At 45.6% G+C, this 18,783-nt stretch overlaps 1 protein-coding gene across 1 annotated transcript in view; it reads left to right on the top strand.

Moving 5' to 3' along the window:
• Positions 1-922: 922 nt before the first annotated feature.
• sorcs3a (sortilin related VPS10 domain containing receptor 3a) overlaps positions 923-18,783 on the top strand; it is a 265,372-nt gene continuing 247,511 nt past the window's right edge. Inside the window, exon 1 of the mRNA XM_030093398.1 lies at positions 923-1,600. Coding sequence (XP_029949258.1) covers positions 923-1,600 — 678 coding nt within the window. The remainder of the gene's footprint in view (positions 1,601-18,783) is intronic.

Below are 18,783 nucleotides of genomic sequence, written 5' to 3' on the forward strand. Positions count from 1 at the left end.
CTGCTCCGTAACAGCGCGCAGTGAGCAGGTGAGAGAGCAGGGCTTATTTCACCGATTACGCAGAAAACTGGAGAGACAAGACAAGACCAAAATACCTCATTATTCAATTAGTGCGTGTGCTCTGATTGCCAATTACACGTTACATTTATGTGCGTCACTCACACCCAAGACATTGAGGGCTGTTGCTGCGCATCTTTCACTTTAACGGTTCTTTTAATTGCATGCCAAGAATCCTCGTTAAATACATGTTAAACGTTTATAATTGTTGCAGCACTATCACCACACACATGAAGATTGTTTGTCTTGACAGATTTCCTATTTGCGCTTTTCCCCCCCCCTAATTATCAGCTTATTTATTGTAACCGGTAATAAATCAAAACGTCGTTTAATTTAATTCACTAATTCATTAAACACACGGCCGATAAAGAGTCAGTAATGGCGAATTTAGTGAAGAATTCACCATCTTAAAAGGGGATAAGTGTGATATTGAGCGACAGCCTGCGTGCTGCACAATGACTGTTTTGTGTTGCTGAGATCTAAACGACTTCAAAGAGGAGGAGAAGAGTCAGCACCATGGACAGCACCTCTCTCTCTCGCTCTCTCTCTCCCTCTCTCTCTCTCTCTCTCTCTCTCTTTCCCTCTCTCTCCCACTGTCTCTTCCGGGCGCACACTCGGCAGCTGGCTGCGATACAGCTCCTCCTCCCTGTGTGGTGGCTTTCCCCGACCAAAAAGATCCTTGGACGTGAACAGTTTCGCTGAAGAGCACTTTTTTTTTTCTTTTTTTTCCCCCCTTGCCCTCCTCTCAAACAAGCGGACGGACAACCGAGGCGTCAGTTAATTCCACATCGACCTGAGAGAAGGGAGTTAAGGTGTCGGATCAGGTCTCCAGCCATCCTTCACCTCCTCCAGATCTCTGTCAGCGATGGAGACTCGGGCTGGCTTGTGCCCAGGCTTGCACTTCTCTCTGGGTATCTGGGTGATGATCGCCGTTCACACCCTCCGGGATGCTACGGCGGAGATAACTTGCGCGTCCTGCGCGACGCCTGTCCAACTTCACCTGGAGGAATTACCGCTGGGGAGACGCGCCGACCCGACAGAGGAGCCGGGCGCCCTAAAAAACATCCGAGTAGAGTTTAGGGAACTCGGGGTTACCGAGCAGCCTGCTGGGATGGACGGAGACGGAGAGCCTGGTGCTTCCTCCGAGGATGCGCCCCGATCCGTGCGCGCGGGCAGTCTGGATGGAGTTAGGACGCAGGAGGATACACCCGAACCCGGGCAGGGGAGTCTCGGGTGGGTGCAGGCGGGTGAGGAAGCTGCGCTCCGGAGGGAGAGGAGAAGCGGTCCGGAGTTTGCAGAGTTCAGTGAGGGCGGCTGGAGCGGCCGGGCCGGCGGGGACGCGGCGGCCGCGGCTCCGGAGGGCCAGCGGGGCTCCATGCTGGACGGACACCGACAGGGCAGATCTGAGTTCAGATGGAACAGGGACGAAGGGAGAGGGAATAACCGCCAGGACGAGTCCAAGCTCAGCAGCAGCACTTTCCCTCTGACGGGAGACTCCACGCACAACCACGCGGTTGTTTACTGGACGGGACAGAACAGCAGCGTGAGTACAAACCCCGGCTCATCTTTATTTCTCTGGGTGTTTATGTTTATCCTGCTGGCTGGTTTTTCCTACTCTGTCCGGAGAGTGGGGTATTCTCATCTCGGGTGACGCACAGAGCGGAGCGGAGACTTTGTGCTGGCTGTTAACAGGTGCATGCACCGGGAGCTCCAGATGCGCTCCGACGCACGAAGCTCCCTAAATGCCAGACTTGTGCAGCATTGTGAATTTTGTTTGTTTTTTTTGCTGCTCCGACCTTTCACTGGAGCACAAATTACGCACAGAGCCCCCTGTCCTCCTCCTCCTCCTGCTCCTACCCCCCTGTCAGCTCTAATAATCCCAAATACTGTTTTGTGACATTGCCAAACGCGTCGAGTCCGTGCGCGAGGGTTCAACTCGTGAATTTCCAGTTTCATAATTTATTCCGAGGTGATTTATGTCCTCAGAGAGGAAACCTGTATGATTTATTTGAAGCGGATCCCAGATCTGCGAATGCATGATTCATTCCTCCCCGCTGATGCGAGGTGCTTTTTCATCCAAATTAATTGAACGGGGAAGGAGGGAGTCATGCATTATTGTACAATCTCCAATCGGACTTTAAATTCTTCACATGGCGATTGTGTCCTCTTGCATGGATCCTTGTGCTTCCCCAAAATTTAATGTTTCATTGAACTGATCACCCTAAATCTGAAAGATTTTATACATTTAAAATACGGGTTGCTCTTTGGTGCAGCCTTGAAAATTGAAAAAAGCAAAAAAAAAAAAAAAAAAAAAAAAAAAAAGATGCATATTCAAAGGGATGCCTGGAGATTTGGTCGTTCCCCTTTTCAGGATCAGATGTGTGAAACCATGATGCCCAGTGACATAAGTCCCTTTCCAGCACTTAATTTATCCCTTAACCATTAACTCTCGTTTTTCTTGAGGGGATTTATTTAAAAAATGTCTCAACCAAGAACTCAGAACTCTTAATTGCCTCTCTTGTTCACGATTGCATGACATGCAGTTTTTTGGGCAAAAGCAGCCACCTGCCATAATTTGTAAATCAGAGCAGCAGCTGTAAATAATCCTCACTCTTCCACTCACTCATCTCCAGAATGAAACAGGTCACATTCGAGCCGCCTCTTCTGCATTGGAAATGGATGAAACTGCGGCCCCTCTTACACAAGTAGGCCCTCATAGGAAGAGAATAATGAGACAAAATGAATCAAAGTCATTTACACAACTGTCTTGTAAGCTGGTATGCAGCCGATGGCTTCCTCTTTGTGGTTTCACAGGCTTAATTTGTTGTTCTGGTTGTTTCTCTTGCTTTCTTCCATTTGAAAAAAAAAAAGAAAAAAAAATCAGAAAAATCCCCACATATTCAGTCTTGTCTGAGCTGATTATAACATGGTGCATGAACTTGTTTTTTAACCCGGAGTGAAGACTGAGGCGCTGTGTGGGAAATGTGTTTGTGTGCATGCTGCTGCACGGCTGTCTGCTGGGTGGAGAAGGGCACGGGGTTACTGTGTGCTGCTGCCCCTCAGCTCAAAATCCTCACTGATTAACGTGAAAACCCAGGTCCTTTTATCCTTTTGTGGTTTAAAGAAGAGGGGAAAAAAAGGGAGAGTAGAGTTTCGTTTGGCCTCGAGAGCATCCTCAGGAGAGCAGATCTGCTACTTAATCTTCATTGGCTTGCTGGAGCTTGTTCTGGTGATGAATGGAGGCCTACGTGCTGGAGATTGAGCTTTAAGTCCTCTAACTTAACTGCAGCAGTAGTTTAGTAGGAGTAAGAGTAAGTGTCTGGCTAACGGGAAGACTAACCGGCTGCATCGCCGACAAGCTGAACCTTGACTGTCTGTGGCCTCCTTCATTTTTCATCTCGCCACTCTTTAGAAGAACCATAAATATAACAACGATTCAGAGAGACAGTGAAAAGCTGAACTAGTTCAAAGGAGGCATTTGTACTAAAAACAGCCCGTCCCTGCAGGGGGCGCTGTTGAACGGTTCCCTATTGGCCCACTGTCATGGAGAAGGATGGCAAACTGAAGAACATTAGCATTTTCATTGCATCTCCGGCAGGCGACACCTTATGGCCATGTTGGGTAATGCAACAGAAAAAACAATTCTTAAAATTTGAATTTTTTATCTGCAAACCACGAAAGTCTTTCCTTGTTTTTATGGTCTCTCTACACGATTCATCATTTTGTCTTCACTCTTTTCTTTGTCTTCTTCAATTAGGATTTTGACACGATGACATGTTCCTTCATTACTCAAACATTTTAGCATTTAACAAATCACCATCAGAAGATGTTTCTGGATGAAAAGGTGTCATAGAAGATGGTGAAATTGGCTAACTAATTATTCCAGGTGCTTAAAGTTATTCTGTAAAGCCAATCAACTTTTCAATCAAACGATTTTCGCCCTCATGCAAATGGCTACATGCTGTTAGAGAACCAGGCTGCGTCCCTCCCTTCCAAATTTAACAGATGCGTGACGCTTGATAGAAAAAACATATATAAGATAAATAAAAATAAACAAAAGGACCTGCAAGTAACATATTTTGTATGAGCTGAAATCACTTCAGATTTCAACCTCTGTCACTATTTATGACTACTTCTATTTGTAATATTTCCTATAATCGGCACTGTTATTTCAACAAAGAATTTTTTTGTGAAGGGCATTTTTGCAAGTGTTTTGTACAAATATTTAAATAATTGTGTGCAGTGTAGTTGACATTCTCCCCTCACATTAAGAGGATCCAGGGTTTGACTCCAGGGCTTCATGTTCTCCCTGTGAACAGGTTTTACCAAATAGGGTTTGATGGCACTAAACAGTGTGTCTGCTCTGTTATGGACATGTGGACTGTCTGGTAAACATCCTGTCAGGTGGAATGGTGTCCGGACTTCTTCAATGGTTGGATGTTCAGAAAATAATATTTTGTCAGTCAAAGGACAGAGAAGAAGTTTATCTACATGTTGAGTATTTTAAAGAATTCTGGCCATGGATGTTTTTTTCTATTCAGAGTATGTCAAACTACCCATTTACACAATAGAGTTTCAAGTGAAAATGCATCGTTTTTGGTTTTTCGTTTCAGAAGTGTTTCACCTTTACAGAGCAATACTTCAGTCCATTTGCACAAAAATGGCAGAAACACTAAAAAGGAAGTAAAGAGTTACAGATAATACTATATAAAATAATACAAAATATAAATATTAACGACAGCAAGAACAGAAATTCGTAAGGCCAGACCGTGAAGTTGGATTGCGATTACAGGTGACTCTCAACTGAAATGATCATGTCCGGGAGAAGATGGACTGGGAGTCACGACATTCATACGTGTGCAGATAAACCCTTCACTACGACCGTGGCGTGCATGCACAGTAACAGCATTTTCCCCCATTTCCATGGAGGCGTTTTAAAAAAGTTCCACTTCCACTGACTCCGAGCATCATTATTGTGTAAACGGAAACCTGAAATGCAACAAATGTTTTCTGTTTTCATGAATCGCAGTTTGTTGTAAACAGGACTGTAGTTTCTTTGTTACCACATCAATACTTTTGTTATATTGAAGGACCAGTCTGTTCAATTTGGATTTTTTTTTAAATCTTTCTTAGTGAATCTAGGAAACATAAGAGTCCAACATGTTGTCTGAGCTGCTGAGTTTTCATCCTTGACTTTTAAAACCAGGGTTTAAGAGTTGAGTTTTGACTCCTTTGTGTTTTGGGGCAACAAATATAAACCTTATGGAAGAATTGACATACTTTATGCATGTGTGTTTGTTCATCTTCCATTTTTATATGTTTGTGTTAAGAATGTTTTTATTTCAAATTGCTATTAAAACCTCACAAAATTACCCGTGGGAGGATTGAAAGACTTCTTTGTGATTCTGCATGTGCTTACACATCGAAAATGCAAATAAACAGAAGCAAATCTTGATCATTCTTGGAATCACTTCTGAAGGTTTTATCTCTTCATTCATGATTTTTTTGCATCCAGTTTATCTATTTATTTATTTGCCTTTTTTATGAAGTCTTAAAAACATCTTCAAATACCAATTTTGAATTCTAAAGCTATTAAGATGCCGTGAGCTTTGCACCAGCGGCTCTCACAAACATGAAGATCATTTGGAAGGTCAGCAAAGCACAGCGCTCTTATTTCAGAGGCTGCTTAGTAATAAACTAATGAAAATTTAATGCGCCACTGTTGTGTTTTATGTCCGCTTCATCACATTTATTATGTAAAGTTATAGCTGAGGTTGTCTGATTGATTGTTCTGAGGCTCCTGCTTACGCTCTGATTTACTGGCTGGATCGCGTTGAGAGGAAAAGTCCTTTTGGTGTTTCTCGATAAGGAAAACTATGCATCGGAGTGCAGAAGTCCAAGATTTTCTGCCCCACAAAGGGCCGTGGCTTCTCATGTTTGAGCTCACAGGAGTTCAAGCACCTATCGACTGAATTTAGGGATTATTTTCTGGTGGATTTATGGCCATTGTCCAGGCTGTGACCTTTGGTTGATCAAAGTTAGCAACCAGAGGGCAGAGCTGAAGCCAAGGTGAGCTCCCACCTCATATATGCAGCTATTGATTTGTTTTTTTACCCTCCCACTATGATCTTTTCTAACCTTCGAGTCTGACCCTTTGTTATGTCTTTAGTTGCTTCAACCAAACCATATAATCAGTGGTGGTCAGTAAAGGTTAATGTGAATCACTGAGAATAACTGCTTCAGAAGACGTTTCCTCACCGTCATTAAACGATTGCAGAACAAGTACTTATTTTCACATTCGTCACACTTTGGCCTTGTTATGGAACATAATGTAGTGCAGTATGTAGCCTCATTATACATCTCCAGATCTGCAGCGGTTCGCAGCCTGACTCCAGGAACATCACAGGAGCGCTGATTTGAAGTTTCAAAGAACAGAGTGAAATATAAGAGTGAAATGTAAGGCATTCAGAAGACTCCGGCAGTCTTTGGAATTTACTCAGTACGTTTGATTCAGAGCTCGATGATTTGATTGTGTTCATCAGTGTTTTCTTTAGTGTGATGTCTTTCATATCAGAGAGTGCAGAGTTTGGCCTGCAGTCTTTCTTAAAGGCCACACTTTAGTGTTCACAGGTCAAAGAACCCAGAACAAGAAAAAGACCCTTTATGAAATATGATTTGAACTGTCTGGCTTCTGTATGATGGTGTCTGTCAACATCTGGCTTCACTGTAATGTTTTTCTCAAATCAGAGATCAGAGAGGAGATCCTCAGCCTTTTCTGAGAGGTAATCTGGGGTGGCTCTAAGGAGAAACAACAGCTAAAAAAAAAAAGACCTGTTGTGAACCACTGATCTGAAGCGCTGACAAAACCCTCAAACCTCAGAAATCCCCCACATGTGCTTGTTTTGTTCGACACCTGCTCGGTTCCCCCGGCCTCCAGCGGAGACGGCAGGCCTCCAACACCTCCACAGTCTTAACTGCTCTGTGCTGAAGGTCTGAAATATAAATGTAAATGAATCTCTGCTGGCTGCCTGTTGTCTGTTTGCTTGACTGGCCACAACATCCACCATGAACTCACAGGCTCTCTGGTCGGCGGACTCTCCTTCAGTCTTATTTCAGGCGGACTGGTCGGCCGTGTCTTGTACTGTGACTACCTGTGGGAGGACTCGGCGCAGCGGTGGGCTCCCCGGGGGGAGGCGGGAGTGGCGGCGTGTCCTCTGAGGCGTGTACACAAGGCTAATGCACTCTCACTGTTTCTCTGTACCTGTCCAACTTGCCATCTCGTGCCCCCGCCGATCCACCGCCATTCCTCGCCGTCTGTCGTCGTGCGTGTCTTCACGCCGCCGCCTCGGGCTCACCGCGGGTTACGGCGAAGACTCAACCTCAGATATTAACTGGCACCGCCGCGGTGGCCATGTTGAGACTAACTGTCGGTTATAATATTCATGAGCGTAATCCCAATGAAGCATCCCCGCAGCGATGTGACAACTTCTCTCCTGAAGTGTTTTTGAGGCCGTGTAACCTCTCAGCCCCGGCAGTGGCGAGCATAATGGCATTGTGAGTGACAGCTTGAGTAGGAAATGGATAGCTTTAGTGGTGCCTCCTTTAATGTGATCTTGAAACATTCATCTCTTCTGAGGGAACCTTGAAATCCTCCCCAGCAGCGTAATCAAAATGAATGCAGCCCTTCAAGAAAGCCATAAGTATCAGCATTTCAGGGCATCAGCTTTTTTTTTTTTTTTCATTATTATTTTTTTATTATTACTCCTTGATGTTTGTTTCATGTACCGTGGCACATGACGGCGGCTTTGTTGTCCTCTGTTCATTTGAAGGAAGGGCGGTGGAAAGGGAAATTAGCATAAGGCGGCTGCGGGCGGGGGCTGGATGCGAGTGGTCTTTTAAAGTGGTGAGAACTCACGCCGAGGCGGGTCATCCATATCTGGCAAGTCATCAGTGGAGCTGACTGTGTGTTTGAAATTCCCAAATCCCTCCCGAGAACCGGAGGAAACGCATGCTTACTCTCATGAGCTGCGTTTGAAGCCAAAAAATGTCACGCAGTGCACAAACACACGCTCACACACACACACGCGCATGCACACGCGCACGTGATGTTTGCATGTTGGAGATGAGACAGACTTTCAGTCTTTGAAGGATGCTTCTGGAGCAGGTGTCAATAAATGATCAGTTTTAAAGAAAAAAAAATTGTTTTGGCAGGGAAAAAAAAAAATCTGAGATCTTGCAAAATTCCTCCTCCTGAACATGATATCATTCCGGCCGGCTGCTGTTTGCCTGTAACGGTCCAGAAACTCACCACCGGGGACGGAGCTGTCATCTGCAGGGCGGGCCGGGAAGCGCTCCTTCCTGTTTGTCGTGCCAGACGAAATCGGATTTATTTTCAACAGATTTTTCCTTTGGAAAAGTCAACTGCAGACACAAGCAAACACAATATGCCACTTAGGCTTTTTTCTTTTATTTAAACAGCTGACACATTCGGCGGGGTGTTTATTCAGTTTCCCCGACACAGTTGGCTTACGGAGGCTATTTGTTTTGACAGGGTTTCCTTCCAGTGTCTCCTGAAGACCTCGGCTCCTGTTGACGCTTCTTACTGAATGACCAGGCGAAAACAATCAAACTACATGCTAAAAATACATGCAAGAGACACAAAAATTAAGAAAACTTGTGTCACAACAGTGACCACAAGTCGGTTGCAGGTACAATTTCCTGGAAAACCCCAAAAAACTGCCCCCAATGGATGGACTGAGTGTCCTGAATGGCAGCTGCCTCTATGAATGGCTGAATGTGGCAAACAGTGGAGATATGAACCCTAACCCTCGTTCTACAAGGTAGTCTGTTTTTTTTTTTTTTTAAATCCCACCAAGCTTTGTCACATAAACGTCTTCAGCTGTTCTCAGAGGAGAAGGCTGCTTCATCCGTCAGACCACTGAGACATTTTTAGTCACACGATCCACCTGCGCTTCATTCACGATCCGTTGAACCTGCGGAAGATCAGTTTGTTTCTAGGCAACGTGGTTGCATTCGTTTGGCCTTTCCTGGTAAAAGTCCCTAGCTACGTCTTTCGCGACGGTATTTAAACTATCTGGATGACCTTTCAAGTGTCAACACAATATCAGAAAAGTTCAGGTTTATATTTAAATCCCCTTTTTTTTCCACGACTCGGTTCTCGCAGTCATCAGGCGCTACTCTTGCTTTCCGTCAGCCCACCTCACTCCTCAGCCTAAATTACTGATGCTAATGCATTATAAAGTTGTTTCTTTTCTTTCCTCTGCTGCGGCCCTGGTGGCCGTCTGCTCTGCAGGAAGTAGAGGGGGGGAAAGAATCTGAATATCATAAATAATGGAACCCTGCGAGCCAGCCTGAGATTCTTTATCCCTCTTTCAATCCGCCCTCCTTCCCTCTAATCCTCGGCTAATTAATATCTCCAAATTTGCTTCTCATCTCTTGTTCTTTGCACAGTGGAAGTGTGATGAACAGCGCTGTGAATGGCCAGTGAGTTTTTAGACAGCAGAGCTCCCAAACATCGGCGGGCTCATAGAGACGTTCACCCCTGACCTCCAGATCTCAGAGTGTGGTTCTGAGAGCATGTTATGTCCTGTAATCCTCGCACTGTGTGGATGAGCTTTTAGAAAGGGCTCGTGGAGGATGAGTCGCGCCATGTATGGCATGTCGTTCTTCATTTCTGAATTCTTTATGTGATCTGAGCCATGCGGAATGAAAAGCATCAAGGTGTTGTGTGGGAAGCGACGTCTGGCCAAACGGTGCGATACAACCAGAGGAAGACGTTCAAACATGAAATATCAGATCAACTCATCAGGAGATAAGCAAAAAAAAGTCTAGATTTTCTTTTTCTCGAACTTAACTAGGTCAGCATAATTTTGGCATTTCATAACTCCTGCTAAAGGTCAGCAGATGCACTTAAAGGAGCCGCACGATGTTGAAACTCTCTCCGACATTAAGGAACCCATTCAGAGGAGCGTCCAATCAGGACGACCAAGCCGCACGCCGCCGAGCTCAAATCACATCAGGCTGCTAAAAAGCTTTGAAGCCACGAGCGTGTGCGGAGCGGAAACCCAGCCGGGCGCACGAGAGGCTTTAAAGGCTGCGTTGGCCAAACCTTAATGGCCTCATTATGTTTCCTGTATGATTGAAGGCTTGATGGAGGCCGACTTGCTGGGACTTCACAGACTCCAGCGCTATCATACGCCTGGCCACTGATCGCGGACGGCAGCTCCACGATGCCGACTACGTGGAATTTCTCACATACGTGCTGCAATTAAGCCCGTAGGTTTGATTTGGCGTGATTTCTAATCTTTCCTGTCTACTTTAAACACGTGGAGACAGTGAGAGAACATGAGGGGAGCATCCATCGTGGGGTCACATCTTCCGTTTGAACATCTATGGATCGAATACGAGAGTATTGAACTTTGAGTGTGAGGCTCCCACGTCCCAGAGGCAGGCTGCATCTTGACCTTATCCTCCTTGGGTTTTTTTTTTTTTTTGTTTGTTTTTTTCATCCCGAGCCAAGTGCGATACCTTGTAATGTTGATGTCCCTTGCCATTTCCCAAACACGGGAAAGCCTAGGAGAGCGGTCAGGCGATGAGCACATAATAATGTCAGACCACAGCGAAGCGATAGACCGCACGCTGGGCTCCTCTCTCTCTGGCTCGCCCTCCATTTCTGCCCTTCCTCTGCAGCCTCCCTCGTTCTCATGCATTGCTTTACATTCACTCGGTCACAAATACACAAAATCGCAGATGCCCGCACGAATGTGGCTGCATGCACAGCCAATGACACACAGCAGAAACACGCACACACACACACACACACACACACACACTCTTGCAGAGCCTGGATTGCTCTCAGTATCCCGTCTCGCTCTCAGTCGGGGTGAATGGTGAATGGTGTCATGCCTGGAGGAGGCTGTCATTGATGGAGACTAATGTTGACACATCGCACCCCAGGACCTGCAGTCAATTAACACATTGTCTAATTAAAGTGATCTACTGGTTTATCTATGAGAGATGGAAAATGGCTGTAAAATGTGTCCACGCCGCATTAACTTCACAATCAGGTCTGCTTCTTTATTTCCATTTGGATTTTAATGGTAATAACCTGCTTAAACATCCCTCCCATTACCGAGCAGATTGTGTAAGCATCTTTCAATGGCGGCGGCGGGAGATAGATAGCGGCTGATTTCGGATTCCCTATTTTCCGTTAATACCCCTCTCAAGCTGTGCAAAATACCGGGCTACGTGACTGAACTTCTGACTGTCCGTAGTTATCTGGCGTGGAACTCGAGCCTGAAAAGTGCCCTTTAAATAAATCATTTTTCTGCTGGCTATAAGTCATTTTCCTCCCCCACCCCCCTCCGAAGGTTTGCACATCCCTCCCCTGAAAGGAGACTGCATTATGTTTCTATCAAACACAGTAATTGTCTCTTATTTACCCAGCCTGCACGCTGAGCTGCTTTTAAAATTTTAATGACGCCGTTAGAGTTGTTTGGACTATTTGACGGGTACAGCGCTAATATAAGCCCGTCTTATAAAGGAGAGCATGAGTGGTCATGGATATCAATGAATTATTAATCCTCCGGCTCTTTTATAGGTGTTTTCAGTGAAGGCAGACCGTGCACTGGAACAGAGAGTACACAGCCTTTCATAATCCTTATGAGGAAACCAAAAAAAAAAAAAAAGAGAAAGAAATCCAGTGAAGTCCTCAGAGGAAGACAGGCCATTGTTGAGGCATCGCTAACAATCCCTTTAGCAGGTCAATGAATGGAGGTGCCAGTTACACTTCAGGCCTGTGATGTTTAATTCCCACTGAGGGCCTTGTAAGAAATGCATGCACTCATACGCAGTGACGGGAAGCCGAAACCAGCGTATGATGCAACGCAAATCACTTTAATCAACTTTGTTTAGAGGCTCGGCTGCTGTTCGGACATTCATCGTACGCTGACACATTAATGTGCTGAGAGAAGCTGGCGGTGAGTGTTCATTGGCCCTCATTGCAAACTGAGACCTGTTCTTTTTTGTTTATGACGTTTTTCCCAATGTTGATGGCATCATGGCAAAAATGCAACAAGTAGCTCCTTTTAACAGGAGGATTTCAATTAATTAATCAGTTTATTAGGATTCATGGGGGTTCCTCACTTTTGTAGAATATAAAAACAGCATCTTTTTTTGTTTTACGCTTTCCATTAACTTCTCTTCTGAACCACAAATGAAAAAATGATGCATTGTGACTTGAACAAAGGGCTGAAGACTTGTCTGCATGTTGATCGTTTTACTCAGTGTTGTTGTTTGTTTTGTTTTTTTTGTTTTTTTTGCTGCATATTGTTGCCATTGGCCAGCCCCGGTCTGTTAGGCGAACTGGACGAGCCCAACACGACAACCGTTGGGGTGGGGGGGGGTGTGGGTTGGTGAGGTACTCATACGGAGCGACGGAGAGTCGTAGTGGGGGGGTCGCTGCTTACAATGGGAATTATTGGGATTTAGGAGGGTTAAGCTCCTAGTCTGAGGCACACATGTACGAGCCCCCCCCCCCCCCCCCCCCGTACACTCCGCTCTAGGCGGCGGACTAGTTCCTAGAGCCGGCCCTGGGCGCGGTTCAGTGATGTCTTTCAAGAAATGCTGACTTCCAGACAAAAGAACAGAACATCCCTGGATCATTGATTCCTTCATTCTTCTTCCATTTCTGAACATAATTGTCAATAATAAATGAAAAAAAACAGCTTCAAACGTTTTTATTTTCTATGTTTAGATAGTAGGAATACTGATGAGACAAGTTCCTAGAAAGCGATTAAAAAATCTAAAGGCACATGCTCATTAATATTGTAAAAAGAAAAAAACATTCAAATAAGTCCATAATTGGAGATTTGTTTTGTTTAAATTTCCTAATTGTACTGCGTTTATTCCATCACAGATGCACTGTTTATGCACATTTCACCCATCGCCCTGTTTGAGAAACAAACAACAAACATCCACCAAATGGTGTTTAAAGCGTTGTTTTAGCTGATAATTGCTTTTGGAGACTCTCTGGGAATTTGCCCCTGGATCCAATACACAACAAACTGTTGCCACCTGTAATCGGCTCGTGCACAGAGGAAGGAGGCGGCTGCTCCCTGCAGCCAGTCGCCGTCCTCCGGTCCGTCTGGCTCTGGCGTCGATGGGCGAGGAGACGGCGTTCTTCATGCTTCACTCCTGCTTTCCTGCCAGGTTTGGCCGTGAAGGCTGAAACGACGACTGCAGTCGTTTCACGCCGTCGCGTCGGCAGTGAAAAAGTGCGTCGTCTGCACCGGTCCGCGAGCCGTTTGCCCGAGCACACTGTGCACTGTATGTATTAACATGTGCTGCTGCTAATGAGCTGCCGCTAACATATTAGGAGCTAATGAAGCGTGCTGAATTAAAGGTCTTCAGCATTAGCTTGTTTCAGCGATGCAGCAAAGCATTCGAGCCAAAGTTCTGTTTTAATTCACTTCTCCTGAGAGCTTAAGTGAGTGCGGCGGGGAGCAGAAGATTCCTACCTGATTATAGCTGCTAGTTAGTTCCCGATGAAGTGGTAGAGTTTCTGAAAATAAACAATGATTCACTCAAGAGAGTTGCAGCAGTTAGAGGGAGGAAGATAAACAACAAAAGAAATCTTGCTTTAAAATGACCATGTAAACACTGAATTCCAGATGAAAATGATTCTGCCGAATTTAACTTAATTCCAAATAAAGTGGCTGCTTGATTCTGATTTGAAAGCAGAGTGAAATAATCCCTCGTTCACGTAAAACTTTAATTCTGCTTTAACTTCATTATGGTCGTCTGGAGCAAACGTTGGACTCAAGCAGAGACGAACGGGGGGGGGGGGGGGGGGGGGGGGGGGGGGGGGGGGGGGGGGGGCAGAATTAGTAATTACTGCTTTATTTCTGCTGAAACTGTCTGTCAGTTCATGACCCAGACAGATAGAGACAGCAACTCATCAACTATTTTAATGTCCGACCAACATGATGAGTAACCAGCACGCTGAATATTCCATCATTTTAACAGCATCATTAATTTCATGAAAGTAATTGGTCTCCAACAAGGATTCACAGCACTGGCCTGCATGCAGGATGAGTGAGTGAGAAGAAGCAGCATTTATCATTTCAACAATTTACAAATTTGCCACAAAAAAAAAAAAACAAAAAAAAAAAAAACAAAAACATCTAGGTCTTCATCCCAAAATTCATTTTTAGGGATTTGTCTTCATAAATATGGATTATGGGGCATGTGTTTGAGAATGACAAAACCTGGGTGTTGGTATCACGAACAGATTAGTGGCAGCGTGATTTACACCATCTGGTTCGAACATGTTTTAAAACGAGGTGCAGAGAAGCGGCTGTGGTTGTGATAAGAGAGATTTCCTTTTATAAGGAATTTGTAAAAAAAAATTCTTTCTGTGTTGTACTCCTGTTGAGGTATTTAGTGTTGCTGTTCTCCCCCCCCCCCCCCCCCCCCCCCCCACACACACACACACACACAACTGACAACATGACGAATCATCTCCCATAATGCATTTCTGTTTTTTGGCAGAAATACTGAAAACGGTGTAGTTGGCCTGCTAGGCCACTATTGGCTGTTTTGGTTTTGGTCACTTCAAATCATCCTTTAAATGTTAGTTGTTAAAGCAAACCAAGTTCAGTCAGACTAATGACAGTCCTGAACGGTGCAACGTTATTCTAGTGAGTTATACACCAAGTCAAAGCTCTATGAGGCTCCATTCAGTGTACGTTCACCATGATTTCGTCAGTGGAGCCAACCCTCTACGACTTCAAGTCGTTTAATTCATTGTTAATGTCAGACATACTGATAAATTCATGCTTAGACCGTCTCTGAACTGCAAAAAAAAAAAAAAAAAAAATCCAGAAACCAAAAAAAAAAGTCTGGCCGTGCCTGAACCGCTGCTCGGCTTCTTTTCTCTGCAGCCTGAAGGTATATGACACACCAGGAATGATACTGAGCTGCATTGATTGTAAAGGCCCGCTATCAGTCTCCCTATGACAGGACTGGGGCAGCGCTGTGGCTACCTTCACTGGGAATTATTGGGATTTAGGAGGGTTAAGCTTCTACTCTGAGGCAAAAAAAATCACCGCATCGGGCGGTGGCACGTTTCGAGAATGTGTTCATCACCAACAAGCGACGCATCGAGATAACCGATTATTCAGGAGTGCGCACTTCTTTCAGACTTTGTTAAAGCTTAGCATTAAAAGACAGAAGAAGCCTGCTTTTATATGCTGCCCTCAGCAGCGCAGAGCCGCTCTGCAGAAAATCGTCGGGATGTTGACGCAGGCAGAACGGCGGCCCTCGCAAGCTGGAGCGCGTAAAAAGTGTCAGACTCAGGGTGTTTTATTTAGTTGCGCGCCTGTTACCACTCATTACTCAACATTACTGCTTGTACAACCTCAAGTCCGGCCCCGCCGTGAGAAAAGTGTACAAACAAAGCGGCGGGGAAACGGGGAAATGGATGCCGAGGGGGTCGAAGCGGGGGCCACCGGGGGACGGCTTTATTACAGCGGCGTCGGGATGACAAATTATCCCGCCGGCGGGGTTAATGTAAAGCAGAGGAGACATCAGCACTTTTGTTTTCATTATAAGTGCGTTACGTGTTATATATTACCTTACAGCATATTTTAGCATAAATGTTGTATTTTTATTTTTGCTTTAATGCAGCAAACAAAAGGTATTTTTGCAATTGCGATCTATTGCCATTGTCATGTATGTTGCGGAGCTACAGCGTCTTACTTTTCACTTTTATTCTGTTGCCTCCAGTGGCGCTCGGTTACAGTAATCAGTTACTAACTGGTGGTGAAGTTGTGTTGTGTAAAATGGATTTTAATTTGGTCTGAAATGGGAACTTTTTGTCTCTTTCTGCTAACTGTTATCATTGGCATTGGCCAAAGCTAACGTTTCGGTGGTTACCTTTTCACCAAGCTGTTGTTTTCTGGCTGATTCCTGCCGTATCATCTCATCTCTGCTCAAAGCGGTTTCGAAGAGCGAGTGACCGTTCAGCATTAGCGGGAGCTAATGATTAGTGTCAGTAACGCTGGCACTGACTTTGTGCCACTTTGTGCCAACTAGCTTATTGCTCTGCTTAAAATTCAAGAAGAAATGCTACATTTGTGGCATTTCTTCTTCCTCTTTTGTCTTTTCACCCCTGCTCAAGCCAGTGAGTTCCTCCCCCCGCCCCCCCCGCAGCGTGTTTGCGATGTCCGCCATATGCCAAAGCCCTTTTAATTATCACGCGTTATCCCAGAGGTGTCACAATATAATAGCAGGAGCATTAGCTCTGGCTTTGACCTTTTCATTAAGAGGAGGTGAGCGCACACACACACACACACACACACACACACACACACACACACACACACACACACAGGATGGAAACTTGCATAATGTCACCGTGATAATATGCACGATTCGGCTGTACAAGACTAGTGTCTCAGACAAAAACACACAGGGGTGGGGGGGGGGGGGGGGGGGGGGGGGGGGGAAGGGTGAATGGTTTTGGGGGTCTTGAAAGTTCATCATGTCACAGCTTTCAGCAGAACAATGCCCCTGTCGTCTGGATTTGACCACGACTTTCTGTCTCTTAACAATGAATATGTTATTGTGTAATCTTCAGAAGTGAGTCAGTTATATAAAATTTAATGAATTATGAATAATGCCCTATTTTCAGTGTGTGGCCTGCCCAGACTCCAGCGGTATCAATTATCTTGAAGGGGATGGATCTCATTTCAGTCCCTATCTGCTTTTAAACATGTCAGTGTAAAGACATAATGGAATTTAAATGAGACTATTCCACTGGAAGCAGTGATTTGTTGCGGGAAAGGGCGCACTCTAGCAACTTTATTTAATGAATTCTGCTCACTGCGTTGACTTCTGACTCACCTTTTTCATTTGTTCTGCGCGCCGCAGCCGGCGCCGTGTCTTGTATCTATACCTCCTCACCGGGATCATCTTTTATGTAGGGAGCACATGTAATTAGATACCCTGTAATTATTGATGGCTTATTAAATCAACACTCGCTTGTTTTCTGACACGCGCGCTTTATCATTCAAAGTCTACGTCCCAGCGATAAGTGCTCGGAATGCAGATCGGGAGGAGGAAGCTGTGTATGATTATTAACATTCGCAGAGGTAGGGCTGCGAGTGAAGGCACCGCTACATCATCCAGACCAGTGAGATGGATGAGGGCAGCGGGGGCCGAGGAAAAACTAGGCCTGGCTGGGAACCCACTGAGCAGCACGCAGCTCCGAAGGAACCCAGCCCAGGTAATTATCACGTTGCGCCACTTAAATACAAATGAACATGCTTTTTCTCAGAGGGTGAGCTGTTTAATCAAGTGTGATCGTGTGTGTGTCTGTTCTCGTGCGCCTCTCTTTCCCAGAGACAGAGAGCAGCCTTTGCATTCTGCAGTCTTTTCCACTGTTTTCTCCAAACAAGTGTTCCTCTCGGTTGGCCGTCGTGCGCTTCCCACCGGCGGTCTGGCGTCTCGTCCTGCCTGCGGTGGGGGGAGGCGGACCCTCCCCGTCGCTCCAGTGGTCCCACGGTTTGCCTCTCACCTGCCTGCTTCCCTCCCTGCCGGCCGCTCCGTGGGCAGTGCCTCCGTCCATCACTAGAGGGAGTGGGTAGCCCAAAGAACGACACGGTGTAACAAGAGCCGGAGGACAAGAGGACAGAGCGAGAGAGAGAGGGGTGGGGGGGATTATTCATGACCCGGACTTTAGAGAAGGAGCCACGGTGCAGCTTCTGACTGCGTCCATTTGTAAGGATGGATGTGCTCCATGCGCACGAGGTCGGACCTCTCTGGGAAATAATCCTGCAGAGACAAACGTTCTGACCTCTGGCAGATGAAAAGATTCTGTCTGTTTGAATGAAATAAATTGATTGGCTGTTTATTCTGTCAGTCGGTGGATGGATGCCCTCTCCTCTATTCAAGAATACAGAGAGAGAGAAAAAAGAACAACTCAGCAGTTGACTTGAAGATATCCTGAGAATAACTTGGACATTAACGCCACTAAGGGCTCGTTTACACAGCGGCAGCTTCAAGTGAAACCAACAAGACTTTGATTGCCTTTTGAGCGTCTGCTTCCTTAACCACGGTACTAAGATCAACTAACAATGCAACTTTTTGGAAACAGCTTCCAAGTTTAAGTTTTTTTAAAAAGCTTGGGGTTAACGAAACTGACGATAGAAGAGCCGCCGCCGTGCACCACTGCCACAGTAAATAGCTCGTCTGGACATGCAGGTATAAAAGGCTAATAGAAGCATGTATTTGTCTTTCTTCTTGTGCTGGCCTAAAGGTTAAGTAGGTGAACTGATGGTCAGTATTGTTGGTCCTTGAACGAAAGACCTTGACGTCCTCTTGTGGAACAAATTGCTGAACAGATTAGTCGAGAGCTCAAGACCCTGTTAGCAACGGACAGACACCAGCCTGCATTCAGGACAGTAGGACAGTAAGGGGAAACCCCTCAACTGGTCAAGTCAAATGTAGCAGCAGAGTCTTTCCTCGACACTTTCTTCTTAAACTCCCTCAGTAAATTCTGATTCGGATGAACGAGGATCCATGCAGCAGTGTGTGAGTGATGAAGAGATACAGCCCCTCACAACGCAGCCAAACGTTCCCGCGGATCTCCTGCAGCATATCAGATGTGTGTGTTTGTCTCCCACCCCCCCCCCCCCACCCCCC

This window comes from Salarias fasciatus, chromosome 6 (genome assembly GCF_902148845.1).
Source record: "Salarias fasciatus chromosome 6, fSalaFa1.1, whole genome shotgun sequence".
NCBI classification, from domain to species: domain Eukaryota; kingdom Metazoa; phylum Chordata; class Actinopteri; order Blenniiformes; family Blenniidae; genus Salarias; species Salarias fasciatus.